Raw genomic sequence first — 12,023 nt, 5'->3', positions numbered from 1 at the left:
CGAGATGGGAGCTGCGCAGGGCGGAGTCCCAGAGCTCCAGAATATTCTGCGGGCTCCTGTCGCTGAGCCCGCGACGCGGCGGAGAGACTCGGCCTCTCTGTCCCGACGTGGGAGCGGCCCGCTGCGCGCTAGTGCGCGCCCTAAAGGACCCTAATAAAGTTTTTCATCCATCCATCCATCCTGTTGCTGTTTTCAATTGCTACTTCGGTAATTAGTACCTGCATTTTTGTATTTCATCACACATTCATCATACTTCTCATTTGAATCCCTACACAACGCACAAGGTTATTAGTGCCCTTTGCCAAGACTTCCATCTGCCCGTTGGCGATACTGAAAACCGCCAGCACGCGGTTGCCGTCGGTTGATGTCGTTTAACGCAATTTATGAAATCAATGACGGACTTCAGTTTTCTAGCGCATACTTCTCACAGCAAAAATTGTTATCTACACAATGTCTGTTAGGTCGCTGCGGAAGAATCGCCTCGCTATGTCTTATCTCGCGGAAGTTTAACGAATCGCCCCCGGGCCCTCGAAATACCGTCAATTACAGCATTGTATTGTATTGTATTGGGTTTTATGGCGCATAAGCAACTCAGGCTATCATGCGCCAAACACATGGTATAATTTCGTTCGGTAATCACAACTTTCAGTACAACTTTCCACACACGGTTAGGAGTATTATCCCACATATCCAGACGAGGTCTACAAAGTTATTTCAATGTTTCAGCTCACCACATGGTCTAGACTGCCTGCGACGACGTTTGAAAATCGGCTGCTCATAAAACGCAAGGCATGGTGCAGACTCAGGAGAACGCGATTCGTTATGATCCAGCTAACACTTCCACGCGCGTGGGCCAAGAATGAGGTGCCCCGTTGAACGATTATCGCCGAGAAGACCCGTTTGAAGCCGCTTCTGCGCAGAGCCCGGTAGTATAGGGGGTAGCACAGCGGCGCCAGTAAATCCTCCGAACCCTTACCACACCAACGAGCTTTCGGAGAGAGCCTTGGCCAGCTCCGACCTCGAGGATCAGCAACGGCTCATTGCGAGGGCCCAGGACGCGGCCCGAGCTGGAGTGAGGACACCTCCCCAAAGCTATTCTGTAAGAGTCCACCTAGTGGACTGTCCATTTCGGCCGCTTGTCTCCTCCTCGCTCGCACCGCTACGTCGAATCAGCAGGGGCCGAAATGGACAGTCCATTAGGTGGACTCTTACAGAATACCCCCACTGTATTCACCTAATAAAAAATGTTTATTCTCTCTCTCTCAGGCAGAAGCGTTCGCATCACCCGCCGCTGTGACACGATGTTTCAGGCACCTCCCTTTGACAAAGGTCGAGGCGCATTGATGACGTACAGTTCATACACTTTCTGCTTTTGTATTGGTATGTTCGCATCCGTTGCCGTCAAGTGGACCACAGGTTCCTTGGCGCCAACAAATGCGTGCAGTAATCGTCTCCGTTAACGGACCCCCATGATTCGAGCGCTGTAACTGACACAGGTTAACCTTTAAAGAAACGATACTTCCCAGACCGTTTAGATAAACCGAAGCAATCCTAAACGAGTTTCTTGCAGCTGTTTCTTGCTGTGCACGGAACCTTTATATCCATTCATCTGGCAGCCTTTTTCGAATGTCGATATTACACTTTGTGACCGTAGCCGGTGCGTGTCAAAGAAGCGCCATTACGCAAGTCCTCGAACGCGGTCTGTGGCGCGATCACACACGCACACACGCGAGCGCGCACACAAACACAACTGCGATTGAAGAACTCGGGTCCGCGCCACACTCGATGCGATGTAATCTCGAAGGCCATGGTTCTCGGCGCACTGCGATAGTGATCGCTCTTGGCGCCAATGAAACGGAACGGCTCGCATTCGCGAGCCGAAATACGTGGCACATTTCCTGCAGTTTTATGCGAAGTATGCGAAGCATACTAGCCGCACAACCACGCTCTTCCTTGCTGCGCCGCGCGCGGCCGCGTAGCTACCATATGACGTCATAACAGCTGCAAAAGCGGAGGCTCAACTCGTGCGCTCGCTTGTGGCCGCGTAGCTACATAGCCGGGTCTCAGCTCGTGCGCTCGCCTGCATGAGTTGCTTCTTCGTCTAGCCGAACCAAATATAGCCAAGCAACAGCAGTTCACCAGGCTAAACAGTGGTTCAACAACTAAAATAAAGGCTAGCATGCTTCGCATCCTGGGCTTAACCTTAGCTAAGCCGCAGCCATTTTTTTGGCCCTGAAGTCTTCTCAGGGTACCTGCGAAGCCCGGAACAGACGCCAGCATTTCGCGCATGAAGATGGCGACGACCGGCACCGAATGAATGTCCGAGAAGCGATCGGCGACGTGTGGGAAGCACCTTTGCTATGGACGACCAAACGTAGAGCCTTGGTCAATAGTACTCGTCGTTTCGTCTGTGTGGCGTGGTTCGTGCTGTGCTCCCGACACTTCACACCTCTGGAAGACTAGTATGCGAGTTAATTTCATGCGTCCAGGGTGTTGAAACTTTTGGCATATCGTACGATCAACCTTAAGCCGCATGTAGTTTGCTTGGCGGTCACAGCCGACGTAGCCCGTAGCCCTTTGACAAGGGCTCACGCGAAACGCCTTTAAAGAAAGGGTCAATGAGAGTTGCGCCTGAAACTGACGCACCGAGAACGCGTTACCACATTATGGCTTATATCCTTACAAATGCACTACTTACACACCCTACTTTGGTATCGTTATGCAGAGGAAAGAAGCCATTACACGACCATGCACGAGTTTCGTGCATAGATGGCGCCACTGTCGCGCCATGTATGACGCAATCTGAGCAATACTTAACCTCGCGCACGACATTCAGAAGGGCGTATAGTTCGGCAGTACGTTATCTCCTTCCGAGCAGGAATGGTCTCGCTTGAGAGTTCTCACAATGCCATGCTAGATACACATCAAACTAAAACTTGTGCTCATCAGGAGTCGCAAGGCCTACAAATGTGCAGTATGTTGCAAGAGATTGTCACGTTTGCTTGGCTATCAGTGTTCAGCATTTGTACATCAGTGCATAAGTGTTTTAAGTGGTCGGATAAGTGAATAAGCTTGCATAATCCAGCTCCTGGAAAGGCTTGTCTAATGCGCCTGTTCCCGTTTAGTTCATTATTTGCTGTGACACCAAGATACTTGTGTTTACTTAGTTTTTTAGTAGATGGGTTGCGAGGATGCACGGTAGCGATAGTACAATATTTTGTTAGGTTCGTCAGTGATTGAATGAATAACTGTTCATGGAATGAATTAATTGTGTTATTAGGTCGCGACAGTATATATTCAACTTGGTTTAGCATTTAATTTGACCCATTAGCATAAAATCTAGCAACGACTCAATTAAACTAGCCACAATTCAACAAACTCAAACGCATCAAACCTTCATGGTGCAGGATATGGATTAAATACAAACAAACAAACAAACAAACAAGCGAACAATTACACCAGGGAAATTATTTTCATTATATATTCGCACAAAAAGGATTCGAAGGCACATAGAATATATGACATACGTAACAGCGCAATATCAGTGTAATATCAATGATTCGATGGAACAAAAAAAAAAACGTTTTAGGGTATTTAAAATAAAAGTATGTGAAGGCGCTATATCAAATTGCCAAAAACTGTTATATTAGATCCAACACTTCAGGGTGCCTAAAATGTCCTTCCCGTTATCGCAAGCTGAATGCGATTTCCTATATTAGTTCCAGTGCAATTCTAATGTACGTTTACCGTAAATGTTACGCAGTGGTATAAGGAATAAATTGCATTGAGCTGGGCTGTGAGTGTTTCTGGGTTGTCTTAGCAGGATGTCGGTAGTTGATAAGTTGTGATGTTAACTTGATGACAACGAACAAACGCTCAAATTGTTCGAGGTGAAGTTTCTCAATGGGCGCGTTAAGTTAGCGCGCTCCGAACTCCAAAGGAGCACGCTCGAGTGCGCTCGAGTGCGACGCCTTCGGAGCTTAACTTAACGGCCATTTTCGCCGACTGTTTTCGGGTGCACGAACGTGCCGTCTGGCGAATGTTATGTTGCTTCCGCATCCGCTATTGCACTTCGCGCGCTTCTCGAAAATGGCCCCGCCGACCGTACTTCTGCAGCCCTTGTTTAGACGATGAAGAGGTAGAAGAACTTGACGCGCGGCGACGGAGGCAGCAGCAGCAGCTTACGATGCTATGCAAGCTCAAAGCGCGCCAACACGTTGCCGATCTCGCCTGACAGCAGCTTCAGACGCCCGGCAGCGCGGCGGCGAGAGGAACGAGTGGGCAAGGAGAACGGACTTGCATTGGTGGAAAGAGTAGGAAACACGTCATTTTTCCGGAAGCCGTAGCAGGTGCGCGCTCTCGCGCACCGTTTCCAGGATGGTGCGCGTAGAGCGCGCTCCGCAATCACGCACCGGAAGTCGCTTTTTAGCCGTTAAGCTTAAAAGAGCGCGCTCTGCTGGCTAGAGCGCGCTCGAGCGCCTTAACTTAACGCGCCCAATGTCAACGATGCAGAGAGCGACGCGCGTGCACTTTCGTTGCCGTCCACGCATGGCGCTACGGTCGCTGTCGTTGCGCACGGCACCGGAAGTGACGAACAATGTGGTGTGTTGGGGTCGTTCTCCGTCCACGAAGTTGTTGGTCTGTCGCCGGAAGTCGTAGGTAGCGTAGATGCGGTCGCCGCTCCTGCTTTCGCCGAAGCGGCGTGCCATGGCCATGACGTCGTTGGGCCACGTGTCCTGAACCTCCGTCTTGTGGCCGAGGAACTTGAGCGTATCCACAATCTCCTGCGCGTGTTTGTGCAGTAGCGTATGGCAGTACATTCAATGATAATGATGATGATGATGTATTGGTATTCTCTGTGAAACAATGTGGTGAGAAATAGTCATCTAGCCTGCTTGAGTGAATGTATGCTAAACATCTGCTTTTCACACCAGCCATTTTTGTATTCATCTCCATAATCTTTTTTTCTCCTCCACCAAGCCTCGTTCTGCTAGCTCTGCCTGTAAGGGATCCAGTCGTATAATCTCTTCCCTGATTCTTTTCCACCAATACTCTAAACGTATCTTGCCTTTGTTGACTGCTAACCGGTTGATCCTTCAGTCCACTTTAAATCCATGCGCTTCTGCAAAGTGTACGTTACCTGCAGGCTGAGCTCGCTGGCTGAATTTCGCACTCCCTCAGGATGTGCTGGCGGTCTCCGTATTTTTGCTGCAAACATTTGATCCGGTATGTCTTTGTGCTTTGGCAGTCAGCTGGATCCTCAAACAGCAAGGTACTGCCCTGCGTGTTATCACGCAGATTTCTTCCCGTTCACCCCTTCCCGTTCTTGTAAGTCATCGTGGTACCTTTTGTTTCTGTTTTATTTGAATTCGATTAACTGTCTGTTTCTCTCACCTTCTTGTTGATGACTCCTCGATGTGTACTTACACTTTCAATTACCTTGTACTTGGCTGCCAACTTTCTTCTTACTTCGTTCTGTGTCCATGCTTTTCATGTACAGATACTTGTGCGCTTTAGCCGCCCATTCATTTTCAACCGCGCTCCCGAGTCCTCCTTCAAAACAAGTTTTGCTTTGAGCTTCTCCGACTTCAAAAGAGGCCCAACCTATATCACCCTGCACTGCATCATTAGCCTCATTTGTATTTTCGCCATGTGTCCCGAAAGCCAAACGGCCTACCGATCTTTGGTTAACCTCCAGCCCCGACAAGATATCGTATTTTAAGCGCACAATGACTATTTCGAACGCTAGCGCTGGTACTATTACTCCTTTACAGATTCCACGCACTAGCGCATACTTATTGTGGCCCCAAAGTGCTCCACGTTTCATTATTGCTGCATTCTGCTTCCCCTTTATTTTTCATATTATCTTGGTGGGTGCTTGAGTAAGCCTTTCCTTCGTTTATGTATACGCCGATGTACTTATATTGCTAGGCTATGGGTATGACTTGCTGTTGAATTGATTGATGACAGCATTGCAATTAAAAAAAAATGAAACTGGTCACTCGTCCGGATTGTTGCTCCATCTTGTAATAAAGCCATCGCAGGTTCAGGAGGCAAGTACCGTTATTCGGCGAGGTGGACGAATTGAGCTAGTTGGTTAGCGTTCAGACTAATTACCAGCGCAAGAACGAACTTAACAGGAAGCTTTAGCTTGGCCCGCTTGGTCTAAACAAATGGGAACGGAGGCATCGTTTCTTTCGATAGCCACGACACCAATTTTTGATGAAGTTTTGTTGCATTTTAAAATAAAAAAGTTCGAATATAGCGAGTACACTCACTAGAATGTTGATTTAGCCGTCAATATTGTTTTCTTTTTTTTCGATATTCCTGAAACGAGAAGATTTAGGAAAACTGAAGCATCAAGCTTACAACTCTTCGATTCTGTAGTAATACGTGTAACGATACGACGATTCCGTAAGTTACACATACTGATACATGACTATTGCACGCCCCTCTAAAATACACCACGGATTTGTGACAAATGTACTTGCATAACTTGCGGAAACATTGCTTCATACAGGTATACGCGCAAGCTGTAAACTGATAAAACATATTTGTGCGCTTTGGACGCTACATCAGATGCAGCTAACAAAACTGCCATACCTGTCTTTTGCGCAGAATTACGGATTTCTGAGCATCGCGCTTCAATCGTTTTGAAACTTGCCAATTTTCTTTAATGTTATGAAAAAGCTACAAGGCCCGGAAGCAAAATTCTGCTTCCTACAGTCGGTTAAATGCATCTTACTTTCGCAATCTGAAGCAAATTTCATTGAAACCTGTTCTTTTGTTGACCAACGAGAGAAATTATGCGTTTTACGTGAATTTGAATATTGAAATCGGTATTGACCCCGATCTAAAGCTTTCCTCTTACGAACCAACACAATAGAACACTGGACAAGTGCTAGTATTGTACAGTGGACTCGCGATCAAACAGTTTCTTGTTGCCTAGGAGGGTTCGCCATGCAGGACGGCGTCGTTCTTCGGTCGGTTGAGTTTGGGAAAGTTAGGGTTAAATACTCACGCGACTGACGGTGCTCTCTGCGTACAGCGTGTCCGGTATGAACTGGTGGTGCAGACAACCCCAGTCGGATGCTCTCTTCACCGTCTGGTCCATCCACAGCACACGCATCACCACCTAAGAGGTCGCGGGCGAAGGAGAATTACCCCGTACCTCATTGCATTCCATTCGATAAAAAAAAAAGTGTTATCACCCTAAGGGGAAGCTTTAGCTCCCAGGCTCCTATATAAATACGTGGGAAAGGAGAAATCGTTTTTCTCGGCAACCACTAACTTGGTAAGGCTCGTTGTATGTAAAAGAAAATGTTAAAATCTAGTGACCGTTGGAAGTGGACTATCGATTCGGGCCACCGATATTTTTATAGAAACTGTCGTAAATGACAAATCTTCAGAAAACTAAGCTATCAAGTTGACAATTCTTTTAACTTCAGGAACGGTAAGCGATATCACAGTTCTGTAAATTGCATCCAATAGTACAGCTAAAGCGGTCAAACTTGATGCATTTATATATAGCTCTGCAAAATACCGTTCTTATGTGAGCATGACTTTCGCAAAACTCTTGTAAAAATTGTAACAACTTGCGAAAGCTGTAAATTTAAGCGAAACATAGGGTAAAAGCAAACCATACGGCTGTACGGGTAGTTGGCGTCATACCAGCCGATGGCGTGCCGTCGATAGGATTGCATTACGGCTCCCTAACGACGGGGATGCAGTCACGCTTGGACTGAAACACGAACGCCAGAAAACGAAACAATCGCAAGAGACGCGTTTCCCTCTCTATTCGGCTGCATCGTGCATGCATGTGCATGTGTGACTACGTGCGCGCATGCATCTGTATCCGACAGGCTCGGTGCCCTGCGTGTTCTTGTTCATCACAAATTAACGCTGTTAGAAGAACAATAGCAGCACTATGGAGGAATTTATTAAGGAGTCAGTATAAAGGCCCGGTGTGCTGAAAGCAAATCGTTGCTAATTATTCGTAACGCTTTAACCTAGCCTATATGTTCGGTTCCAGGAACGGCTTGCTCAAGAAGTGAACCCCTTTTTGTTCGAGGGTCGCTTATTATGGGTATACCAGCGCAACCATTCCACATTTGCATGTGCTGACGTCAACGGGTGGTTGAACCTTTTGGCGGCATCACATGACCAAATACACAGTACATTGTGAAAGGCCGGCCGGAGTAAAAAATAACTAAACGACGACCCTATTACGAAAGATATTAATTAAAAAAATAATGACTATCCTGCAAAATTCAACGAATCAATCAATCAATGGTTTCATTTCCTTTTCAGTAGGAGGAGGCGGCACAAAAAGCAGTGAGAACAGATTGACGATGGTCCCTGTTCCCTTTGTTTGGCATACACAGCAGATGGCATAGCACGCGTTACGTATGTTCTGTACGTTTAACAAAAATAATAATTTTAAAAAACACGCAATAAACGCGGCACGTACGCCGGCATTTGCTAAGTACAGTTGGGAAGGTAAACTGTCGATGATTAGAGGAGAAACCTTCGTTTCCTCCTCTAATAATGAACCCATTACCGCGAAATGAGGGAAAATAGAGTTTTGAAGCGACACTACGTAACTCTTAGCGGAAATTCCCTGACTGCTAAGCTGTCTGAGAAAGTCGTATGGGTTTTATTTTGTGCCTTCGCGCTATTGTCGGGGGGATGACACTTTCTTTTCCTTTCAAGAACCGTCTTACACCTTGCGAGATTCCCCACAAGTGATTTGCCATATTTGATATTAACTGCCAGGCTTATAGTGTTTCTTCTTGTTCTTAAAGGGCACTCAAAAATGCGTCTTATCGAAGTCGAGCAATGCATTTGATGTTAAACTAGACTATTTTAGAAATACCTTGCAGCAAAAAAGTACTTCAACACGTTCAGCAGAAGCGGAGCCAGTGGCAATCGCAGATCGTCTTTCATCCCCTTCGCGGTCTTCCCGCTCCTTCTTCAACAGCGAGTTTTAGCAGCGCGTTTGCCTTACGCTCCGCTCCGCACGCATTTCACGCGCACCGGTGGCTTCTTAGAATGCATTTATTTCACTTATCTAACAAGCGCGTTAGATTAGAGAGGGTTCGTGTATTGAACTTTGCCAGGTGTTGTGCCACATTGCGTGCCTAGCATCTAATCAACGAGTGCTTCCCACTGTATACCCCTCGTTCTTCTGAAGTGGTTGCCCTTATGACAACCTGAAAAGTTCCAGGAAACAGCCGAACCCTTTCCGTGGGTCGAACTGAGGAGTCCGGGGACACATAGCCCTTCGACGAATCCACTGACAGCCTTCAGAATTCCGGAGAACTGCTGACCCCTCGCCGTGGAGGCCTGTGGCAGGCAGTTTGGACTTCTCCCGCGAAGAAAGAGGAAGGCGACGTGGTTGACGTCAGATCTTGCCTCGACTTGTTCCTGCCAAAGGGATTTAAGGCAGATTCTGGCCACTGTTAGAAATAGAGTCGCTACCAGCCATCCCGTCGGTCGGATTCGCTCTTCGGCACCGCTACTTCTATGCTAGCTATTACCTGCTATATGTTGCACATTGTAAAAAGCTTTTCGTCTCCTCTTCGTCTGCTCCAAGAGACCGTCCCTCGTCCTCGACCCAGGGTCAGTTTCCTCGACATAGGGTCAGTTTCCAGTGGCGACCTGTCCGGGTTCAGAGATCCTTAGCACCCTCTGCTGCATTACAGGTCTGACCGCCGCCTTGGTCAGATGCTCCGCAGATGCCGGGGACTGAGGGCTATGGGTGAACTGTAGAGGTCATGAGGGAGGTAGCGGCCGAATACTGCTCCAGGTAGATAAATTCCTGTTCTGGGGTGACAGTGTCTTTGGTTGAAGCTTCGTGGGCCTTCCTAATTTGGTTGCACCTGGATTAGTATAGCCCCACTGGCGCTCGGCATACTTTATTTGCCGGTGTCAGGCGCCACTCCAAGCCTGGTAATGTAGTGTACTAAAAGAAAAAAAGACTGAAGGATTTGAACGTCTGACCAAAGCAACAGAGCAACCGGGATAGGTCGGTCAGGTAACCCTGTAGGGGGCGAGGCCAGCTTATGGCGGAGAAGGCCAACCCACAGGATGCTACATGTCTAAAAACTCACTTGGTCGTTATTATTTATATATTGCATTGTCCCTGGTCGCATTGAGAGGCTAGAGAGAAAGAAAATAATAAAAAGAGAAAATAATTGGGGAGAAATGGTTTACGACTGGTTCTAACATCGTGGCTCTGACTCACGCATAAGCAGGCGTCCTTGAAAACGGCTAGGTGTCCTAGACATTTCAACAAGTTCGAACAGCGCTTACACGAGAACGAAAGGGGAAAAAAAGATGGCGGAGCGGGTCGGCTTTCTCACCCGAAAAGCGACGAGGCACGTATGCACGGACACACAATGAACTGCTTACTAGTGCGTCTAGCTGTCACAGGACTGCATGGTGGCGTGAAAATTCACTTTACACCATTCTTCTCCAAGAAGTGTTGAAAATTCACTGGATCTAAATTGTGGACTGTTGTCTCTCAACAATACTTAGTAGACCCCAAGCCGCAAAACTGCACCTTAGCACCTCCACGCGGCCAAGACTGATGTGGCGTGCATTACTCAAGTCATATTGAGTACGCGTCTACCTCTAGCAGCAATGATCGACCTTCTACTTCCGCAAAATCCAAACGAACCCTCTCCCATGAATTTGCAGCTATTGACCATGGTTGAATCGGTATTGATTGCGACAAATGCCGCACTCCGCAAAATTTGGCAGACCTCACATGTTCGCACCATGTCTTCTAGATCTGTATCTAGATTTGGCCACCAAATCTAATTTCGGGCTAGCATTTTGATGTTCGTCATTCCTGAGTGGCCCTCGTATATTAAAGACGGAACATTTGGCCTGAGAGGTTATGGAATAACAACCCGATTGTTTTACAACAAACAACCCTGCTCTATCGACAGCTCGTGTCGACGATTAAAAGAGGGGCAGTATTGCTCTTCTATTGTTGCCAACCGCGCCACGTCCTGTCCATTACTGCGCTCAAAACCATATCCATGCTTGTTTCTTGAGCCACTTCCTTGGCTGTAAAGAGAGCCTCTGATAGTGGAGAAAAAAGACTTGTTCATCCCTCGCAGCTGTTTCCAATAGCAGCCTTGATAAACTATCTGCGTGGCCTACTTGTTGACCCTTCTTGTACATACTTGATGAGGTACTGATAACCAGCCAAGAATTTTTTCCATCGCTGCTCTCTAGCTATCCCTACTTGACTGCAGTGTCTCTCTGGATCGAACAACTACGTGAGCGGCTTATGATCAGTCATTATTTTGAACTGCCGACCGAGCAAGTACTTATGGAACTTTTTAGTGCCAAAGGTTATGGTTAAAGCTTCGCACTCGATTTGTGCATAGTTTCTTTCGACCGCTGTATGCATGCTGGATGCGAAAGCGATACGTCTTTCGTTGTGACCTTGGGTACGTGCGAGCACCGCTCCAAGGTCATATGCTGATGCGTCACACGTAAGACGCAGCGGCTTGTTTCCATCGTACAAAGCTAGCACCGACTCCTCGCTCAGAAGAAGCTTGCATTTTTGAAAGGTGTTTTCACACTCTTTTGTCCACTCCCACAGACAATATTTTTGGAGCAGCTTGTAGAGTAGTTCTAAGGTCGCTGAAGCAAGGTTTGGGTACGGGCTAGTTGGTATTCCATGGTATCAATCGTCACTTACAGCGCATACATAGACGAGGGACTCAGCGCTTGTCTTCGTCGTCCTTTTTGTCCCTCGTCTATGAATGCGCTGTAAGTGACGATTGATACTAAGGTCGCTGCAGTGTGGCAAATGAGTCCAGCGTAAAAATTCACCAGTCCTAGGAAAGCCTTCAGTTCGGAGTCGCCAATTGGGGTTCGAGCTCTCGATATGGCTTCAACCTTATCTTTCTCCTGACGCTTCCAACTCAAACTCTTTTTCTACCTTGTCCTTCAGGGCGTACGGCACTGGTCTGGCTTTACAGAATACCGGTTGTGCTCCCTGC

At 47.4% G+C, this 12,023-nt stretch overlaps 1 protein-coding gene across 3 annotated transcripts in view; it reads right to left on the bottom strand.

Annotated features, from left to right (window-relative positions):
* LOC139048971 (kinesin-like protein KIF19) overlaps positions 1–12,023 on the bottom strand; it is a 214,136-nt gene that overhangs the window by 18,916 nt on the left and 183,197 nt on the right. For 2 of the 3 annotated variants that reach the window (XM_070523981.1, XM_070523983.1), the window contains exon 23: positions 7,022–7,135. In XM_070523981.1, coding sequence (XP_070380082.1) covers positions 7,022–7,135 — 114 coding nt within the window. Of the gene's footprint in view, positions 1–3,488; positions 4,785–7,021; positions 7,136–12,023 lie in introns of those variants that run through there. The other variant, XM_070523980.1, reaches the window with a different exon arrangement.

This window comes from Dermacentor albipictus, chromosome 8 (genome assembly GCF_038994185.2).
Source record: "Dermacentor albipictus isolate Rhodes 1998 colony chromosome 8, USDA_Dalb.pri_finalv2, whole genome shotgun sequence".
Taxonomy (NCBI): Eukaryota; Metazoa; Arthropoda; class Arachnida; order Ixodida; family Ixodidae; genus Dermacentor; species Dermacentor albipictus.
Note: the sequence above shows the minus strand (reverse complement) of the source record. Positions and strands in the feature narration are given on the sequence as shown.